The 21,200-nt window shown below is 34.7% G+C and overlaps 1 protein-coding gene and 1 pseudogene across 2 annotated transcripts; both read right to left on the bottom strand.

Moving 5' to 3' along the window:
* Window positions 1-9,243: 9,243 nt before the first annotated feature.
* LOC120177114 (ELL-associated factor 2-like) lies at window positions 9,244-21,175 on the bottom strand. Of its 2 annotated transcripts, XM_039183349.1 has the most exons (5): window positions 20,952-21,175; window positions 20,244-20,596; window positions 20,090-20,132; window positions 19,007-19,477; window positions 9,244-9,255 (listed from the first exon to the last, which is right to left on the bottom strand). In XM_039183349.1, the coding sequence occupies exons 1-4, from the start codon at window positions 21,076-21,078 to the stop codon at window positions 19,026-19,028; spliced, it is 975 nt and encodes a 324-aa protein (XP_039039280.1). In that variant the 5' UTR covers window positions 21,079-21,175; the 3' UTR covers window positions 9,244-9,255; window positions 19,007-19,025. The 2 variants fall into 2 exon arrangements, with proteins under 2 accessions (XP_039039280.1, XP_039039279.1); XM_039183348.1 differs by lacking the exon at window positions 9,244-9,255 and having other exon boundaries at window positions 18,672-19,477.
* Window positions 14,418-16,878, bottom strand: LOC120177113 (annotated as a pseudogene).
* Window positions 21,176-21,200: the final 25 nt, after the last annotated feature.

Genomic DNA, 21,200 nt, shown 5'->3' with positions numbered 1-21,200 from the left:
CCGAGCCCGATATATTTCTGGTAAGACGCAGATCAGGTAAGAAATAGGGTATCCGATCAACCCATTTATTTTTAAATAAATGATCGATGTTGACTCCAATCCACATTTTTCAAGTCAAAGCCCAATTCTAGGGCCCAACCGAAAGACGGTTGCGACAACTTGGCGACTCCGCTGGGGACAGGTAAGTGAGTCAGGCTAAGGTAATTTCAGTTGTCTTTTTAACGAAAAGGGTAAGTTTAAATTTTAAGGTAACATTTCGATCCTTTTATTTACTTTGATTATATTTTCGGGTAAATAGTTGTACTAATCGTTTTCTCGTGATTTCAGCCTTCAAATCTTTTTCATTTAAGGCTCTATACCCGAGCTCTAAACCCTATCTTAAGTGGGGTGAAAGCGACGCCTTTTTGTGAATTTATTCACTGTGCGGGCCTAGCAAGTAGCCTTCGGGATTCATATACCTTATGTCTTCGTGTGAATTTATTCACCGTGCGGGCATAAGGGAATGTGTCCTCTCGAGTTTAACTTAGTCAACACAAGCCTGTGATGGGTTTAGGACTAAGGGTCTAGCAAGCCCAAGGGGGCACCAGCAAGGAGAACTCGGGTACCGTTTTTAGAACCTAAACCGGGAAACCATGGAGAATTAGAGCCTACCCCGAAATCACATTCCAAAACCTAAGATATTTTTACCCTAACCATTTTCTTTTTTGTGTTTTTTTCTCGTCATTTTATTTTTCTTTTTATTTTACTAATCTTTTTGCCTTTGTGTTTGTTTTCTAGCATTTGCATCATAACAAGAGGTTATTGATCCTTAAAAAATCATTTTTTAAACACAAAATAAATCTGAATTAATGGACAAAGGTGTTGTAATACAAGAGATTAAAAACGCTGAGGCATGACTATGGTCCGAGAAGACTCAGAAAGAGAAGGGAGACAGTCTTTAGGGAAATTATGTGCCAAAGCTTGTTAGTTACGCATCTGTCAGCCTGAAACAAAATGATGTCCAAGAACTACGAAATATTTGGGACAGTTGGGGGAATGACATAAAGCAGAAGTTCAGCCAACGATATGGTGATATTGCCCTCTTACTCCATGTCAAGACTGATGAGCCCCTGCTCCGAGCATTAATTCAATTCTTAAACCCGAGATATAGTTGTTTCACCTTTAACCGGAAGGACATGGTGCCCACAATTGAAGAGTATACTACCCTACTGCACTGCGAAAACATCAGACTAGAGAGGGCATATATCAAACACATCAAGAGTCAGCCTTTCAAGAACGGACTAGCTAAAATTGCAGGGGTTGATGAAAAATGGGTGATTGATCGACTTTTACACAAAGGTACCGGGGAAGGAATCGAGTGGATCCATATAAAGCAACTAATGAAGAACTACCCTGATGAATGGAAGACTATAGATCTTTTTACACTGGATCTGTACAATTTGATCATCTTTCCGAAGACCTTGGGGTGCATCGAAGCAGCCGTAGTAGAACTATTTGAACAACTTCCAAGGCGAGTCAACCCAGCGCCGACCATCTTAGCCGAGACCTTTCGCTCTCTTAATCATTGCAGAAGAACTGGTGGAGGAAGATTCATTGGATGAGTTCAGCTCCTTCAAGTCTGGATTCACAGCCACTTCTTGAAGACTAACGGGGTTGTCTACCACCGATTCAACACTACCTATTCACCATTGGGAGAGTTTATCACTATGAAATGGCATGAAGGCGCTTCAAAAGAAGAATGGATGAAGGTCTTCACTCATCTTCAGGACCGGGATATTACTTGGAGAGCCCCCTGGTTGTTCCTCAGTGACGTTCTTTTCCGATTTGGGGATTTTGATACTATGACCTTACTTGGACTTTGGGGTACAGTTGGGTATGCTCCGTTGTTGGCACTTAGATAGTATGGGGCACGTCAGTTTATCCTAGCAACATACAGATTATTTACATCAGAGTTTGTGTATCACGGTGACAGTTATAAGAAGAGGATCAAAGAGGCAGCCGAGTCATGGAAGAAAGTATCCCGGATGGATGTCGTGGCTGCCAGAGATATGCTTACTCCGGATTATATGGAGTGGCGAAGATTGAGAAAGAATGATAGCATCCCGATGCCAGACTGTGAAGACACCCGGACCATGGAGGAACATCTCAGGCCTGTCCCTTTTGAACTTGAGATAGTCAAGGCAGAGTTTGAAGCTGTGAATAATGAGCTGAAATAGAGAGTTAAGGAACTTGAAGCTGAACGTTATCAATGGAAACTATATGTCGATTCTCAAAAAGATAGAGCAGACAAACTGGAAAGGGAACAGAAAAAAGTCTGTTTTGAGCTCGAAGACTTGAGAAATGGGTATCAAGATAAAGTCAATGATAACTCCAAGTTGAAAGTGGCTTCTGAATACTGGAAAGACGAAGCTCATAGCCTGAAAAGAAAGTTCGAAGGGCCTGACAAGAGAGCTTGGAAGGAACAGATGAAGACTGCCCAGAGGCGCTTAGCAGACAGTCAGCATCAAAACCAATGCTTGAGAATCCAGATGGCTAATCAGGAGAAACAACATGAAAGAGATGACAAAACAATAGCTGAGTTAGAAGCTATTGTACATGGGTTCAAGAAGAAAGTGAGCGATCTTCAGATAGTGCTATTCGACGGAGGTTTACAGTGGCGTTTTTGTTGGGAGCAAGCACAACAAAGGGTGAAGGCCAGAGACGCAGTCATCCTAGACTTCTTGGATCAAGTACAGAAGGCAGCTCGTCATCTACACGGCCTGGCAAGGGAAGCTGGAATGGTTCGACAAGGCATACAACCAGTGACAGATGAAGACAGAAGACTTGTCAATCTACTAGAAGCTGTTTGGGGTCTAGAGGATTTAGTCTGAATGTACCTTTGATTGTTTTTATGTCTCTTACAAGATAAAACATTTTTGTCTAAATAAAGATTATTTATAATAATGGACACTTTTCTGGATCAATGCCTCGAACATTTCATATATTCTTGCATTTTGCATTTTTGCCTTTTTGCATCTTCATCTACATTTTCAAGCATTTTCACAAACATGAAATTAAGTCATGAAGGACTCGATGAAGTGGATTTAACCACATGGAAGCAAGATTGTAACATTAAAGAGCCTGATCAGCTGATGATAGGACAAAGCCGACCAGGATGATCTAAGAAAGAATCCCCATATCCTAAGGACTACGATGTTGAAGCTGTCAGGTGTTACCACATAAGAAGCCCCAAACATTCCTCTGAGAACTATAAGGCGCTGAAGCACAAGATCCAAAACCTGATGGATTCAGGGGCATAAACGGCCGAAGAAGGGGGCATGGCATATACCATTTGCACTTAGAGGATTGTTTTGTTTAAACACGTCTCTAATCTTTCATCGTTTGCTTAATCTTTTAAAGGATTGAATTTATGATACTTTCTAAGGTGGAGCAATTGAACAAATTCTAATCTTTAGTTCTTTGAATATTAAATAAATTAAGGATTCTTTTAATTCTTCAAGAATTATAGATATTTGACATATGGCAAGGTTAGACATTTCTTATCCTGTCTCAAACCCCAAAACAAAATACCTTGATTCTTTACCCAAAATAACTCATGGTCATTACCAAAAAGACCAAATTTTGACATTACCTCCTTTTGAAATTCTTGAACATTGCCTTTATCTTTTTGATACACTCATACCTTTCTTTGAGTCAATAAGATCACACCACTGTCTTTTTTAGACTCAAAAATAACCTTTCTTACCATTAAAACCCAAGGCATTGATTTGTTCATTTTAACATGAGTATTCTTCTAAAGAACCAACTTGGGGCATCTCGTGGGGAGCCTGAACATTGAGACATCTGGGAAAAAAGAAGAAAAATTCATTCGAAATAATTCTATCATACATTAATTACAATGTTTTCATGTGAATAGAATTAATCTTGAAAATCTATCCCCCTAGGGATACCTCTTCTTTGAATATTTACATGTATGAAATGATGAACGGCTTTCTTTCTTTATCCCTTCACAACAGGAGAAAAAATATATCCCTTGTGTCCCCTTTTGAGCCTGTAGTATTTTTCTTCTGATTCAACCCTAACCAAGGATCACCCTCCACACCGGGGGGCAAGGTGGAAGAAATATGCTCACATGAGCGAAGACATTTATTCAGATGAGATACCAAAAGGTGAACCAAATGCCAAGTGCAAAGATTCAATCAGAAGAAAAAGGGCAAAAACAAAAAAGAAAAGAAGCAAAAAACAAAAAAAAACAAAAAAAAGAAAGAACAAAAAGAAAAAAGAAAAAGGGACAAAAAAGCACATGCAAAGATTCCCTAAAGACAAATGGTACATCAAGCTTCAAACTATGAGATTGATCAAGCACAATCATTCCCGAATCACTGAATCACTTCACTCGAAGATCATAGAGCATCAAGAGAGAGAAATATTTTGAGCAAGATTGAAGGCATCAGAATAAATTGATCCTTGGTTCAACACCCTGAAACACTTGTTTGAGCCTATTTATCCTTTTCTTTCATAACCATGAACCCTGGCCTACATTACGTGCCTTAAAAGTCCCTTCTAATCATACATGGATTTCTAAACAAAAGAGAATATCTTCAGATTTCATCCCGCACATCAGGATTAATCTTTGTTTGCAAAAAACAATATAATTAATGCATGGTAGAGAAAAATAACAAAGGGGGGTTCAAGACGTAAATCCTGAATAACGTCTTGAAACCAAAGGAGGATTCGAGTTGAAAACCTGAAAAGGCGACTCGAATATAAAAATTGTGCAACTGAGGCGATCACACAAATTCCTTGATGAGGCATCGCACAATCCAAATGTGACTATAAAATTTGGGAGTCGGAGAACACTTCCAGTAGAGGAACATGCAAGCTACTCTATCAAACCTTTGAGCATCAAATGCCAAACCTTTGAGCATCAAATGCCAAACCTTTGACCAAACACAATAACCTGAGACCTTTTTATCCTTTCCTTAACTATTTCCCAAAGATAGCTTTGATCTTGGCACGTGTCAAATAGCTATAATTTATTGAAGGATTAACATTGTAATTAAACATTTGATATCCAATGAACTCTAGTTTTATGATTCGTCTCAATTGTAAAACCGTGAAAGAGACAATATTTTCAAAACTTTTGATTAAACATTTTTCGAAACTCTTTATTGATATTTTCAGAACTTTGAAAATAAAAGAGAAAGAAAAATATTTTTTTTTCAAACAAGACAGTCTCTCTAGAGTGGATCTTGATAAATGACATGTGACTCTTAGACACAAAACTCATGCTCAGAATCAATGTTGAAGCAAGAAATGAGGAATATTTGGGGCATCTTTGGAGATTTAACATCAAATATTGGGGCATTTTTGGATATTGGGGCATCATTTGGGGATTCAACATCCTAATGCAAATTATCAGACCTTTTTCAGGAGATAAAATATAACCAATTCATGTTACATGCATCTTATGCATACATAGAGCATCATATTTATCATTTTCCACATACATAATTTTTTGTAGCTTTTAGAGTCAAGTTTCGACTTCAAGACGAAGGATACTCGATTCAAAAGCACCTTTAAAGATTCATGTTGGTTGCTTAACTCAGCAGCAAGAAGTTACACTTCGACCAACTCGACAGATTGAAAGTTTCTCTCAAACTCACAATTTGCTCGAGAGTAGATTTCAACTTCACAACGAAGGATATCTAGCTCGAAGCCAAACATCCACGATTTCAAATCCACGACGGAGGATATCGTGCCACTCAAGACAACACAAGTTCAACTTCACAACGAAGGGACCGCTGGTTGTCAACAAACAACTTCTCAATTTCAGAGCCAATTTCAACTTTACAACGAAGGATATTGGACTCCAGACAACGCAAGTTCAACTTCACGACGAAGGGACCGCTAGTTGTCAACAAACAACTTCTCAATTTTAGAGCCAATTTCAACTTCACAACGAAGGATATTGGACTCCAGACAACACAAGTTCAACTTCACGACGAAGGGACCGCTAGTTGTCAACAAACAATTTCCCAATTTCAGAGCCAATTTCAACTTCACAGCGTAAGATATTGGACTCAAGACAACGCAAGTTCAACTTCACGACGAAGGGACCGCTGGTTGTCAATAAACAACTTCCCAATTTCAGAGCCAATTTCAACTTCTCAGCGAAGGATCTTGGACCCAAGACAACACAAGCTCAACTTCACGACGAAGGGGCAGCTGATTATCAACAAAATTTCATTCAGAGTCAATTTCAACTTCACAGCGAAGGATATTGGACTCGAGACAACACAAGTTCAACTTCAAAATGAAGGGACGGCTGGTTGTCAACAAATAATTTCCTAGTTCCAGAGCCAATTTCAACTTCACGACGGAGGATATTAGACTCGGAACAATGCTACTTACTTGGATTTCAACTTCACGACGAAGGATATCCAATTTAAGGCTCAACTTCACGACGAAGGGGCCACCCGCGGTTTCAAATTCACGACGAAGGGAATCGTGCACACAAGCATCATCCATCTTTAGATTGGATTTCAACTTCACGACGAAGGATATCCAACTCAAAGAAGGAGTATCTGTTAACAAAGACCTTCGAGTTCGACTACACTCAGCTCCAAGGCACATCATTTACAGTATAACTCAAGGCTAGAAGGGTTATCTGCCATCAAAATTATCGAGTTTGATTCCATTCAGCTCGATGACACATCAATCGCACTACTTTCCGGTTGAAGTTGAGGTTTTCAAGTCGAGAAGAGGACCTGGGTTAACCGTGCTTTAGTGACAAGCAACCAATTTCAAGCAAAAGCTATCTGTCAATGAAGATTTCTGAGTTCGATTCCAATCCAAGGTCTTTAAACCGAGAAGAAGATCGAAGGGCAACGAGAAGACACGTACTGATAAAAATTCCGAACTACGGCTTCAATTTCATATCATTTCAAGATGAATTCGGCTTAATGACGAAGGAGTCATCCGTAACTCAATTCGACAGGGAGTTATTGAAACATCAGAGTCAATTTTCAACTCCACCGAACGAAAAGTGTGTCTTTTAATCTTTGCCCTATCCCCATTACACGACTATGGGCAAAGAGGGGCAGCTGTCAACACACCTTTTTGTCCTACAAGGATTCAAACTCCTAAAAATATGATAGAATTTTGCTAGGATTCAAACTCCTAAAAATAGGATAGAGTTATACTATGATTTAAACTCCTAAAGATATGATCCACAAGCACTATAAATAGCCATTGTAACTCACTATTGTAACACACGATTTACAGACAAAATACAGAGGAAAGCACGGAAAATACAAAGGCAAAGCTATTGTAAACGATTCGAAAAGGAAATAAAAGGTAGCATTTTTTTTATTCGTTCATTTCTCTCATGTGCACGTTATTTTTCTTGAGATTTGGATCGAATAACCCAAAACGTGGGTTGCGCCGATGACCAAAAATGGGTGGGGTTTCGAAGTTTCGAACCTAGATCTACCTCGAGGCGTGTTCAGTTTTTATCCCCCTAATGCACAATATCAACGTTAATTGTCTTTCAAATTTGGCCCCAATCTTTATTTTCTTTATATTAGTCCTTTTATTTATTGTATGGATATTTTTATTTATTTATTATTTACATTATTGTCATTATATAAATATATACGTATGTTTTTTTAAATGATTTTCAATTGATTTTTTACACTATATATTATTATATACATATTTTTTTATTTATTTATATTCATTTGGTTATTTTTTAATATATTATTTATATATATATATATACTTTTTTTAAATATTTTACTTACAAGCGTATTATTACCATATATATATATATTGTAATTATCTTTATTTTGTTTTTTTTTACTTTATCATTATACGTATATGTATGTTTTAATAGTTTATGTATAAGCCAATTATCATTATATGTATACTTTTATATTTGATTTATATATTTATTTGTTTTTGTTTTTGTTTTTTTTATTTGTTTATATTATATATATTTTCATATTACTATCATTATTGTTATGATTATTATTTTTCTATTTTACTCATTTATATATATATATTTTAATATTTCATTTATTTATTTATTTATTTATTTTTCCTTTTATTTTTATTTTTATTTTTTTTTACTTATTTTTATTCTTCATTTTTTTCATTTATTCATGTTTTCCCTCTAACACATCTTATGACTTTTAAGGGTATTTTCGTCAATTAATCAGAGGTAAGTAATTCATGATCTAATTTTACCTTTTAATTTAAAATTACAATTTTCTTAATTAAGACAACTGGAAATTACGTAGTACCGAAAGGGCGGTTCAAGGGTGCTAATCCTTCATTGACCGTAACCGACTCTCGAGCCCGACATATTTCTGGTAAGACGCAGATCAGATAAGAAATAGGGTATCCGATCAACCGATTTATTTTTAAATAAATGATCGGTGGCGACTCCAATCCACATTTTTCAAGTCGAAGCCCAATTCTGGGACCCAACCGAAAGACGGTTGCGACATTATGTTTTATATCAATAAAAAATCATGAAGGAAATTATCTTACTCATAAATATAGTTTACACTTTGTGTTATCTTACTCAAGTAAAAGTTGTGTTCACCTCATAAATATAATGCCACTTTCTATATGGTGAGTGATGTTATATTTACATCGATTGCAAAGGCAAAAAATGTGTTCACTTGAAGGAGTGAAAAATAAAGGAAATGGATTAAATTACTTAAAGAATGATGATGTGCTTATAGGTTACACTCAGGAAAGGATAATGTGGTGGTTCATACGATAAGATCAAAAGATAATTACGTTATGGGAGTTTCGAATATGTAATTGCCTTTAAAGAAATATGGTGTTTTGATTATAAAATAAAAGTTAAAGTTGCTAGATCGAGTGAAGGATCTTCAAAGAAATGATGAAAAGTGCTTGTTAAAGATTGAACAAATGGAAAAAGTTGAAACCAAAGACCTTGAAGTTGAGCCTGATGGATGTTTGTATTATCAAGGAAAGAGTCGATACTAGTGACAGACATGGAAAGAAACATCACCGAGTTTGTTTCTAAATGCCTGATATGTCAAAAAGATAAAGTAGAGAATTAAGAACGAGTTACAATGGACTTTGTAATGGGTAAAGATTATTTAAGATAATCTCTAGATAGTTGCAGATCTACAAAAGACATATTCAGATTTGAAAAGAAAAATATATTATATTAATATGGTGATAAGTGTTCTTAAAGTATCGATCAAATATTTTCTCATGTTATCACATAAGAGGATATGAAATTCAATCAGAATTTGAATTATGAAATCAATACCTATTAAAGTTCATTAGAGAAATCAAAAGTTGGAAAAACTATTTGGAACAGAGAACAAGATATAAAAGAGTAGTATCCTCATCTATTTACATCATGTGCCCATTGAAAATTCGATGATGAATTTTATTAAGGGGGAAGAATTACAACATCCCAAAATTTTGTTCAGTGACCAAGATATAAATTTTAAAAGTTTAGTAGCCAAAGTATAAAGTTTAGAAAAGTTTAGGGACTAAAAGTATAATTTTCAAAAGTTATGTGTTTTGAACCCATAAACGAATAATTCAACCCCAAGAATGACATTTTGTTGGGAATCAGATTTTTGATTCAAAATTTATGTTAAAAACTATAAAGTGTTAAATTCCAGTAAAATTCGGTAAATCGGATCAACCATAAATTTTGAGAAAATTTGAAGGATATTAAATTAAGCTTATAAATATTATTTATATATTTTAAAATAATGGAAAATAATATGGACCATTGGATTTGAGAATTTATTTACATATTCAATTTGGACGTTGGATGAAAATGGCAAGATTGAAATTCTCGGAAAATTACATGGATAAAGTTGTCAAGGGTATAATATTTTTTTGTTCATCTTTTACTTTGGAGGATTATAACCAACATGTGGCTTGGTATGGATGTAATAATCAAGTTTCATTAATGGTAAAATTGTCATTTCCTAATTAAAAAGAATTTTAAATTCATTTAAGCTTAATAAATTATAAATTAACATGAAATTAACTAGAAATTTTAAGAAAATAAGGCCTTCTTTAACCTCCATTTCATGCTCCTCATAAGTTTTGTAAATGATGTTCATTTAGATTGTGTGCTTGAAATCAAGATCAAACAATGTTAAAGCTAAGGAGAGCTTAAGGATGAAATGAGAATTTCTAAGAAAAGTTGCAAGCTAAGGACTCCATGTGAGTGCATATTTAATTTGTATTTATGATATCGTGAAAACATTGGCTTTCGACGAGCCAATGACGCATTTAACATGGTAATAAGTAACTCCTAAATGTTATTAAATTTTGTGACTCATGCATATATGTTCATCTGGTATGCTAATAGAATTAGTTAATTAGTTGAAAATATAAGTTAGTGAAATATGCCCAATTTTTTGATCTAAACAGTAAGTTTAGAAAATCACCATAAATTCTATATAAATGATTAGGAGATGATTTTTATTCTGTTAAATTTGTATATCAATTTACTTTTGTTGAGAATAAACGACTACTGATTTCAATAACCATACAAAAAGATATTAATTTTTTTTATTGAGGATAGGTCAAAAAATAGGGCAATAGATTCTGCTCGAAACAACTTTTGTAAGTCAACTTTGAAATTCACTATAAAGTGTACAAGAAGAACTAGAAGAAGTGAATTATATGGTTAGATTCGTATTCAAGTCTAGGTTCCATTGGTATAAACAGAATAATTTTTAAGTATCTATATTAATATAGAATAATATTTCTTTAAAAGTAGTGCAAACTGCCTACATATGAAACATGTCATAAATTATGTTTTCATGTTACTCCGTTGTTATATGCTATTATAAATGTTTGAAATGATTCAACTTTATTACATTTGACATGATAATTAAGATTATTTATTTCATGACGAATATGATGACTTATGTTCAAGAAAGGTAATTGATGATGATTATGATATATAAATGTTATACGGAAATGAAATGTTTAGTGTATGAATTGCCCATTATGTTATGATATGAAAAGTTATTTATGTCGATATATTGAGATCTTTGATATTCAATAACCTATAATAATTAATGGAAAAGCTCATTGTATATTACATTGAGAGTCTTAGGTACACTTGGCATGCTATAATATGATTTTACGTTATTACATTATTTATCGAAAGGATTAAATTGAATAAATTTTAAAAGTTTAAAAATTTACTGGATTTTCAACCTTATAATGTATGTAAAGATATGTGACATCTTTGACTTGTATTCAGGTACGTATACGATTTAAGGGCGATACATTTAAATCTTTTTGGATGGTCATGAGGCAAAGGTTGGCTACTTCATTACTTTCATCATCGGTGACGTCTTCGTCACTCTATATAGCCATAAAAGCCTTCTTCTTTGGCTTGGTTGATTCTTTCCTCTTTAAGTAGGGACAATCATAATTAAAGTGTCTCAATTTTTGGCAATAGTAGCATATGATAGGGTCATTCTCCTTCTCTGATTCATGATTCCTCGCAAAGGTAGCATATGATAGGGTCCTTCTTATTCTCTGATTCATGCTTCCATTCTTTTTCTTTTGATGACATGAATTGCTTAAATCTCTTGAAGAGCTTGGCAATCTCTTCATCTTATTCATCCACCTCTTCACTTGAATCTTCTTTATCTTCATTGATGGATTTGATAGTGATGTCAACATCATTTTTCTTCTTCTTCTTTTCTTCTTCTTCCTTCTTCTTTTGGAGTTTCACCTAATGAGTGAGTAATGAACTGATGAGCTCATTGAGGGTGTACAATTCCAAGACCTTGTCTTCTTGGATGGTGGTTGCTTTGCCCTCCCAAGATGTAGGTAATGAGACAAAGATCTTTCTCACTACTTATTTATTGTAATAAACTTCCCAAAGTTCTTTAAATCAATAATTATTGAAGTGAATTGATCGAAAATCATCTTTTTATCTTTATTGGGCTTCATCTTAAAGTTCTCGTAATTAAGAGTGAGAATGTCAATCTTGGACTTCTTGACTTGTCTTGTTCCTTCATAGGTTACCTCTAAATTGTACCATATTTCCTTATCATTTGAGCATGAAGATACTCTACTATATTCATTCGGGCCAAGTGCACAAAAGAGAGTGTGCATTGCTTTAGCTTTGAGTTGGGCAAGCTTCTTGTCTTCATTTATCCATTCCGACCTGTTTCTTGGAATGTTAGGAGAATCGTCAACGATTACATCCCAAACATCAAGATTGGTGGTTTGAATGAAAAAAAATCATCATATTCTTCCAATAGGAGTAGTTGGAACCATTGAAGTAAATAGGCCTCAAGATGGAGTGAGAGTTCTCAAGGTAGTGTGAGCCGGAATTCAAAGTCATCTTTATCGGTTGGTTGAATAAGTTGATAGATCTCTTCTAGGATTTTCACAAGGTTGTTAAACCGTCGATTGTAACCCACTTTGATAACAATGTTTAAGCTCGTTCGATCAACCGAGGTAGCCAAGAAGGGGTGAATTGGCATTTAAAAATTTATATCATTTTCTGACAAAACATATATCATATTCGGATTTAGGAGATTAAAAAATCACATTTTCTGATGAAACATATATCATATTTGCAATGATAGTTGATGATGACCGATGATGACAATCGAAGGTGGTCGAAAATGATGTTGAGTGACGGGGACTTTAATTGGACTTATGGTCAAATTAATATTTTATCTCAAGTTAAAAAAATAAATTAAGATTTTATCTAAAATTTATGTCAAATTAATATTATGTCTAAAATTCAAGGGTTAAAATAAAATGGGTCATTTTTATTAACGTACGACATCTTCAAACTCATTAACCAAAGTAAGACATATAGGAAACAAAAGTGACTAGCACATTTTTTTTCTTCAAAACTAATGATCAAAACAAGACAAACTAAAAATAAAAGAGACCAAAGCGGTCGTTACCCATATTTCAATTATCTTGTATTTTGATTTTATTTGAAAAAAAACATGATTTACTCTTTTTAAATAGTTGAGTTTTGAGTTAATTTAAATTTAAATGATAATTTTTATTATTTTCATATAATTAATTTAGATTTTAAAAGGATGGAAATGGACATATGGAATAATGACATTGAAGTGATGGTTTGATAAGATATTGTAATAACTATTTTAATTAAACTATATTTTAAAATATAATCTTATTTCAGTTTTTTGATATAATCTCACAGCATAGTCGGACTAGGACGTTTGAGATCCTGTGCAATTTCTTAAAAAGAGGCCCTTAAATCTTAATTTTTTTTAAAAAATATTTTATTAACTAGAAAACCTTTACAAGATTCGACCGCAGGTTCTATGGTTTTGGGTCCAAAAATTTTACCACTGATCCATAATACTTTTTTTTATTGTAACAATAGTAATAAATCTAATTTTTTGGGATCTTGCTATTCTGAGGCCGTATTCCGTACATGTTGATCATGCCTAGCCCCGCCTCTGTCTCACAGTAATTGTCACGTTGATTCGGATAAAAAAGTTAAAAAATAAAAATTACAACCCAACCTTATCCTATTTTTTTACCAAACTAATTCAATAATTTAAAAGATACTCTGTATTATTTTAATTACACCATTAATTTTTATATAGTAATTACTCTATTAATTAGTAATTATTAATAACATTAATAACATTGGATAAATAAATACAATTGACTTAGTTTTTTGTTGGCTTATAAATGATATTAAACAGTAGCAAATGACATGATTAGCACTCACTAAGTGAAGATCTTCAATGCCCACCAACTCTTATTGTTACATCAAATAAAAAGAAAGCATCTTTTGCAATTTAGTAAAGAAATAATATGCAGAGTTGTACCATTAAATTCTTAATAAATATTTTAAATAAACTTTTGGGAATGTTAAAAAAAACTTAATATCTACACAAGTTCGGCAACTGTATAAAATAATGTCCATCTACTCAGTATTTATACTCATTCAATATATTACAATTTTGGGGGGGGGGGGATACCACTTTTATTTATTAATTATCATAAATGGATATGGATAGCATGATCTTTAAAGCCGGCCTTTTCTCCCTTAATCTTGATTTGTAATATTCAAACTCCCATCTAAATAATAAAATAATTGAGTCGAATGTTAATGAAATATAACGTTATGGTAATTTCATATTTTTTAAGTTTCTAACATAACTTTTTCATTCACATATCTAATATAAAATTATGTGTCGGTTCATGTTATAAGCTCTACCTAAACCGAATCCTTGGTCGGATATTCAGACCATGCATATAATCGATGCTGAAAATCCATAATCATTCATTAAAGCCAAAAGGTGTAGACAGTTATTCACACTCCACACAATCATGTAGAAATTATAATCAAATATTGAAGAAAAAATGCAACTGTTCTTAAAGACAATGAACCCAAGAATACACAAACTATAACAACTCTTTCCATGCGTAATGAAAACGTGCCAAATAAATAAAAGATTGTTGTTTTCTTTTCTTCTTTTTTCAGTTCTTTACTGAAATATGGTGGAGCACGTCTGAGCTGAGGAAGCCTGTTGGGAAGAGCAGTCATACGCATCGTGGGTTTAATGAGTCTCTTTCTCCAAGTTAGAGCGACAGAGCTCCTCAATTTGGTTTGTCACCTCGGCCATCGAAGGACGATTTTCGGGATATTGGACAGTGCAATTAATGGCAAGCTGTAAGAGTTGGACATATCCTCCTCAACTGTCTGGTATCTCAGAAGTTCGAGATCGAACACCTCGGCAGTCCAGTCCTCTCGAACTATTGACTGGACCCATCTTGGAAGGTCTATGCCTTCCTCATTCAATAAAGCATGCGTTGGTGCCTTTCCGGTAAGCAATTCCAGAAGCAGTATACCGAAGCTGTAGACATCAGCCTTTTGGGAGACTTTACGAGCATCTGTCACTTCTGGCGCACGATAGCCATCAACACGGTTGGGAGTCGATGTAGGGCCAGCAAGTTGAGCAAGACCAAAATCAGATACTCGAGCTTCGTACAATGTCGTAAGTAGGATATTTGACGATTTGACATTTCCATGGGAGATTTCGGGGCCCTTGGAATGGAGGTATGCAATGCCTCTGGCAGCTCCAAGGGCAACGCCGGACCTTGTATCCCAATTCAACGGAGTCCTACCGGCTCCTCTGTTACCTGAATAACAATATGCCAAACTTATAACTATCCAATCCTAAAGAACTCAATGCCTAATTCAGAAAACGGAGTGAGACAAAAAGGAAATCAATGAATCCCATAGAAATCTAATGTACCACTTACAAATGAGCAGGATTGCTAAATACATTCATGCTAAGATTCAATTTCCGGAAATCACAACGAAGAACAGCAATGACAGCACCATCATAGAAGCAAGAAACACAATGCAAAAGAAATACTCACCATGTAAAAGTGAAGACAAGCTTCCCATAGGCATGTAATCATAGACTAGAAGTTTCTCATCTGCACTAAAGTAATAACCCCTTAATGGAACTAAATTCTGGTGTTCCATGGCACCAACTACATCCATCTTCTCCTTGAATTCCTTCTCCGATACCGTCACATCCTTTAACCTCTTCACTGCAACCACCACCCCCATCTCCAAGGTGGCCTTGTATGTCGTCCCGAATGTTCCCTTCCCCAATACTTCAGCAGATGCCCTCAACAAATCCTCGAGATCGAACACCCTTGACACCTTCCCGAAAAACACCAGATTTTTAACCCCACTACTCTTAGCCTCCTTCTTTACTACCCCAGATAACCCACTACTTCTACTACCACTCTCCCCTGCTGCATTATCTCCAGGAATTTCAACCACAGGCTGCTGTGCAGGGGCAGCATCCCTTCCCCGAGTTTCATCGACTTTTTCACCACTCTTTCTTCTACATAACATATCAATAGAATCAAAATCAATAAAACACCAAGCAAACAACAATCACAATACCAGCAATTGCTCCGCCAGACAAATTATTGCCACTACTTTCAGTACCATTACAAGAGACCAAAGGACTCCCACATAAAGATTCCCCAGAAAAGAACTTTGAGGCTTACTTGATAAGCCTCTTGGAATCGAACCATTCAACTGATTAAAAGAAACATTGAACTGCACAAGTGAAGGCAAATTAATATCCGGAATTGACCCAGATAAGTGATTGTTCTCCAAATACAAAGTACCCAATCTAGTCAAATTGCTAACACTGTCGGGAATCGGACCACTGAAATTATTGTTGGCAAGATTAAGCCTTATCAGATTCTTCAAAGTGAACAAAACAGCAGGAATCTCACCAGAGAATCGATTCCCTTGTAAGTAAAGGTATCGAAGGGCATTAAGCTTGGAAAATCGGGAGGGATTGATCCAGAAATGGCGTTGAACCGAAGAGAAAGAGTTTGAAGATGAGTTAAATTGCCCATACCAACAGGAAGCTGACCTAAAAGTCCCATTCCAGGGAGTCTTAACTCGACAACTCGGTTTGAAGAGCAAGTGACACCAGTCCAATTACATGGATTGCTCGAAATATTCCAGTAAAGTAAGCGTCCACGAACATTTTCTCGAAGAGCCACCATGGCTTCCCTGTCGGAAGCGAGGTCTGGGTCCACCACACTCACCAACAAAGTTGCCCAAAACAAGAAGGAGAAACTGATCATGTGACGATTTGGTTTCATCTTTTTCTTTCTCTACAACAAAAAGGGTCAATGAAAACAATGGAATTGCTTTGATTTGCAATGCTGTAAAGGGTTTTTCAGAGGTTAAAAGATTGTAACGCAGATGGGATTTTCATGGCTGATTTCAAGTTTGTATATATATATATATATGAATTTTGAAGCTTTTTTAAAAAAAAAGCCAAATTTGGTTTCCGGCAATTGGAGCTTTTAGAAAGTGATGAAATTCAGATTGAAGAAAAAGATGAAGAAGAGAATTAAAGTTGATGAAGATCATTCACAGATAAATACTGTGGAAGAAGAGAAAGAAAAGGCGTTGCCTTCGCCCTCTTTTTTCTCTCTCTTTTATGTCTTTCTACCTTTTGTAAGGAAAAAAAATCCAAGGCATTTATGGCACCGGTATAAATACTATACTTTATTCAGATTATACGTATTTAATTTGTTAATATCTTTTAAATACATATACTGAATATATGGAAAGAAAAGTATTTACAAAATTTAAATAAATTTTAAATATCATCTTAACTTTTTTCTTTATCTTTAACTAGTATTTTTTAATATCTTATCTTTTTCTTTTTTAATTTTTAATTATTTTATTTTATGATATATTTTTCTCTGTTTTTTTTGTGGCACATTTTATTTTCTATTTTTTAGTATGTTTTTATAATTTGATTGTTGTTTCGTTATATTTTTTAAGGTTATATTTGACATCATCACGATTAATAAAGATGTCACTTATTATTATGTAGTTAATTTTCTCTATTTTAAATTTTCAGATTGGATTTAAATATGTAATTTGTATATGTGAATGTTTTTCTCTTATCGTTCGATTTTGATTTACAATTTGAATGTGATTTTTCAATAACTTAATATTCTTTTATGATTCGTTTACTAATGCGGTCAAATATGTTCATATGTATTTTTTTTTGCTAGTTTATTTAACTTTTTTAGGCTTATTGTGTGTTTAAGTTTCTAGTTTTTTTGTACTAACCATTTTAAGAAAATATCCTCATTATATGTTTAATTTACAACTATAAGAAGATATCTTTATTATATATTTAATTTATGACTATAATTGTAATCTTTTATTGTAATTCTAGATATTTTCACTTTAACAAAATTAGTGGTTTCTATCAAAATAAATTTTAAATATAAATATTCTTTAATAAATTTCATAAATAAATTCACCATTCAATAAATTAAAATAAACAACTAAATGAAGTTTAAATAATAAAAATAATTTAACCCTTTTTAACCTAACCGGTTCACATTGTTTCAGCCCAAACGGTCAGCATTGAGTGGAAGAACAAGTTCAAATTATCCGAATAAAATTTTTGATAAATTAAACAATTAACCATCAAACTATTATTTTATTTTTACTTTGTTGACCAAACTATATTTTAACAAAATTGTCAATAGTTTTATGTTTTTACTATTTTAATCACTTGCAATTAAAAAGTTTGATGTGAATTTTTTTAAATATATATATTTTTTTTCATTTTCCATGTTATTTTGTCTCTCCTTATCAGCGGTGCACATTATTTTCTAATAATTTTATGTAATGATATATGTAATCAAAATTTGAAGAGCTGGAGAGCGAGGGGGGGGTTCAAGGCCAAGACCATTTTTGTTTTGTTTGTTGCTCCTGCTGAGAATTAATGGCTCTAACATTTACAGACTTAGGTGCATTATCGTGAATGCTCAACAACTCCTCCACCATCACAGTATTGTTCCTTTCATAATTAACGTTGAGCTTGAGGTACTCAAAGTGACTTGGAACGACCTTCTTGTAATTTTATCAAATGTTAGGGGTTCATTTTATCATCATGCCTTTAAAATTCTATCAATTTGGTCTACTGTTCTTTAACCAAAAATATATCAGTTAGGGGTTGAATGTCAACAAAATGATATTGAGTTGTTATTTTTTTTCACAACAAAAGGAAACTAAACCCAAGGAAAATCAAGAAAGAGAATATGCAATGAAGCTAGAATCCAACTCTTTTGAATCATTTGGGTTAAACACCGTTAGTTCATTGATGTCTGCATAAAAGACTTTCAGTAATTGCAATGCTACATGGTATATAATGTTGACAACCCCAGTTTAGCAACCACTAATTTGATAACAATGCCAAGCCAGTTCCACCTATACCCCATTTCTTCATTTCGTTAACCTTGTCCAGCATGCATTCGGACACGAGTATCGCGGTTTGATTCGCTGATTACTTGAGGAAACTTAGAAAAAAAATTGAGCACCCCCCATATCGGAAATATAACGTTTCCGACACTCACCTCCAATCTGAGTAACAGAGAGTTATACAGCTACTTGGTCTAACCAATTAAATAGAGATGACTGAATCACCGCCATCACTGCTTTCACTATCACTACTACTGCTCCCGCTCCCACTCCCACTCCCACTACCGCTACTCTCACTTCCACTGCTACTGCTTGAGCTCAAGCTATGCTCTTCTTTCTCTTCTGCATTTACTCGATCTCGAAGAGCTTCAGCTGCACTCCGCCCCACATTTTGTTCTTCATCGTCACTTACATCTACATCAGCAATCTCATCATCCATGTCATTGTGATGTGGTTCGTATTTATCAATACTGATACCAGTTGAAACATTTTCAGAACCATTATCTTCTTTAGCTATCCCCAAAACATCATTATCGTCGTCGTCATTGACGATATCCACCAGTTCTTCCGATTCATAACTTTTACGATCCGGTGACACAGTTGGTTTATTTGGAATTGACGACAGGAACTCAGAGTTCTTCTCCTTCCAGGATTCTGCAATATGAGCAGTCAAAGTAAGAGGTTGACATGTTTTATGACTATCAAAAAACAAGTTCTTCAAATACAAAGTGGTTAGTAAACCTGTAAAAGCTCAGCCACCCGAGTTTTGACGCTGAGTAAAGATGATTGTCCTTTATTTCAATTCTTAGTATCCTCTAGCCCTCCAAAAAGGATTTCGACAATGACGGACCTACCTATTCTTTCGAGAAAGGCACTCAAACATGAGAAACTTCCTAGCCTAGCTGGATACCTTATTTCTGACAGAAGAAACTATCACTGGGAATGTTTAATCGACAATGTTAGACTGATAAATGCTACCTTTACTTAGACGTCCTGAAAGTGCCTATTTGTTCGAGAAAGACTATATAGAACTCTGCAAGCCACATTAAACAATAAAGAAAAGCAAACTGTTCTTTACTCAAACGTTCAAACACGATATAATTCCTACCCTGGCCAAGTACCTTCTTTCAAATAGAAGAAACAATCTCCTTCGATTAGGATTTCATCAGGACGATTTAAGTTTGAACCATAATTAAGATAGACCAGTAAAATCAAGATGATGAAACCCTAAATTATATTAGATTCTCTTAAGCAAAAGAACCTCACCTCCATTCTCGAAGTCGGATGTATCAATGTGTTCCACCCGAAGCTGTAAATCACATCGAAAACTCAAAAAAGAGAAAAGTCAATATATTGTAGGCCTTGCTAAAACAGTAATGGCCCAAAAGATGCATAAAATTGCAGGGTCAAGTAAACTCACAGGCAATGGCGGAACCGAGGCTTTGTTTGAAGATTCAGGTTTTACTCCTTTACCAAGTGGAGGTGAATAAGATTCTGCAGCAGGGCCAGCTGAAGCAGCCAAGGATGCTGACTCACCAGGCTGCCGGTTATGCCTCAACCGCTTCACAGCTCGATGTAAACGCTCCAACCGTAACGTCTCACCATCGAAGAACAACACCGCATCGTTGTCCTTGTAATCTTCACTGGCACCCTCAAATGTCACCTTGGGTTTCCCAGGCTGATTGTTTTCAAATTCCACCTTAACTCGATTATCCTTAGACTTGTGGAGTAATCCTGGTTGGTTCTTATCAATTGATGCTGGTTTAAATTCATCTGAAACAGAATCAAACAAAGATGTAATGCTTCGGATTCTCCGACACATCCAAATATGGATAACACTCCAAATACATAGAAAACTTGAAAATTTGACCTTGATCTTGATACATAAACCATATCTGACAGATACCGAGTAAAATTTCCTAAATGTATAATTCCTATCTAATGGACAAAGTTCTAATCTCATAAATACCAAATCTGAAATCACAAAGTTGGAGATTCAAGGCTGGATATGAAAATCAAAGATATTCTAATTCAAAAGGATTAAACTAGGTGGGCTACTTAAAACGAGAAAGGGTTTTCATAGAAACCAAACAGAACATAGAAAAATTAAGAGCAAAAATGAACTTACAACGCAAAGTGCAAAATTTGGAGGAAGGCTGGTGTTGGTCCTTGAAGGAAGATCCCAAACTTATATTGTACCAACGATTAGGCTTTGGAGCAGTGGATGGCTCTTCTTTATTGCTGTTATTTGCCATTTTTGGAATTGGAACCCTAGAAGAATTTCTCGAGAAACAAACGGAGACCACGGAAAGAGACGGGATTTGTCCAATTGGGTCAATGGGGATAATGTTGTCATTTTATTTGCGCGGGCAAAAGG

This window comes from Hibiscus syriacus, unplaced genomic scaffold, assembly GCF_006381635.1.
Source record: "Hibiscus syriacus cultivar Baekdansim isolate YM2019G1 unplaced genomic scaffold, ASM638163v2 tig00112281_pilon, whole genome shotgun sequence".
NCBI classification, from domain to species: domain Eukaryota; kingdom Viridiplantae; phylum Streptophyta; class Magnoliopsida; order Malvales; family Malvaceae; genus Hibiscus; species Hibiscus syriacus.
The sequence above is the reverse complement of the archived record's forward strand: the minus strand, read 5'-3'. Positions and strand labels throughout refer to the sequence as shown.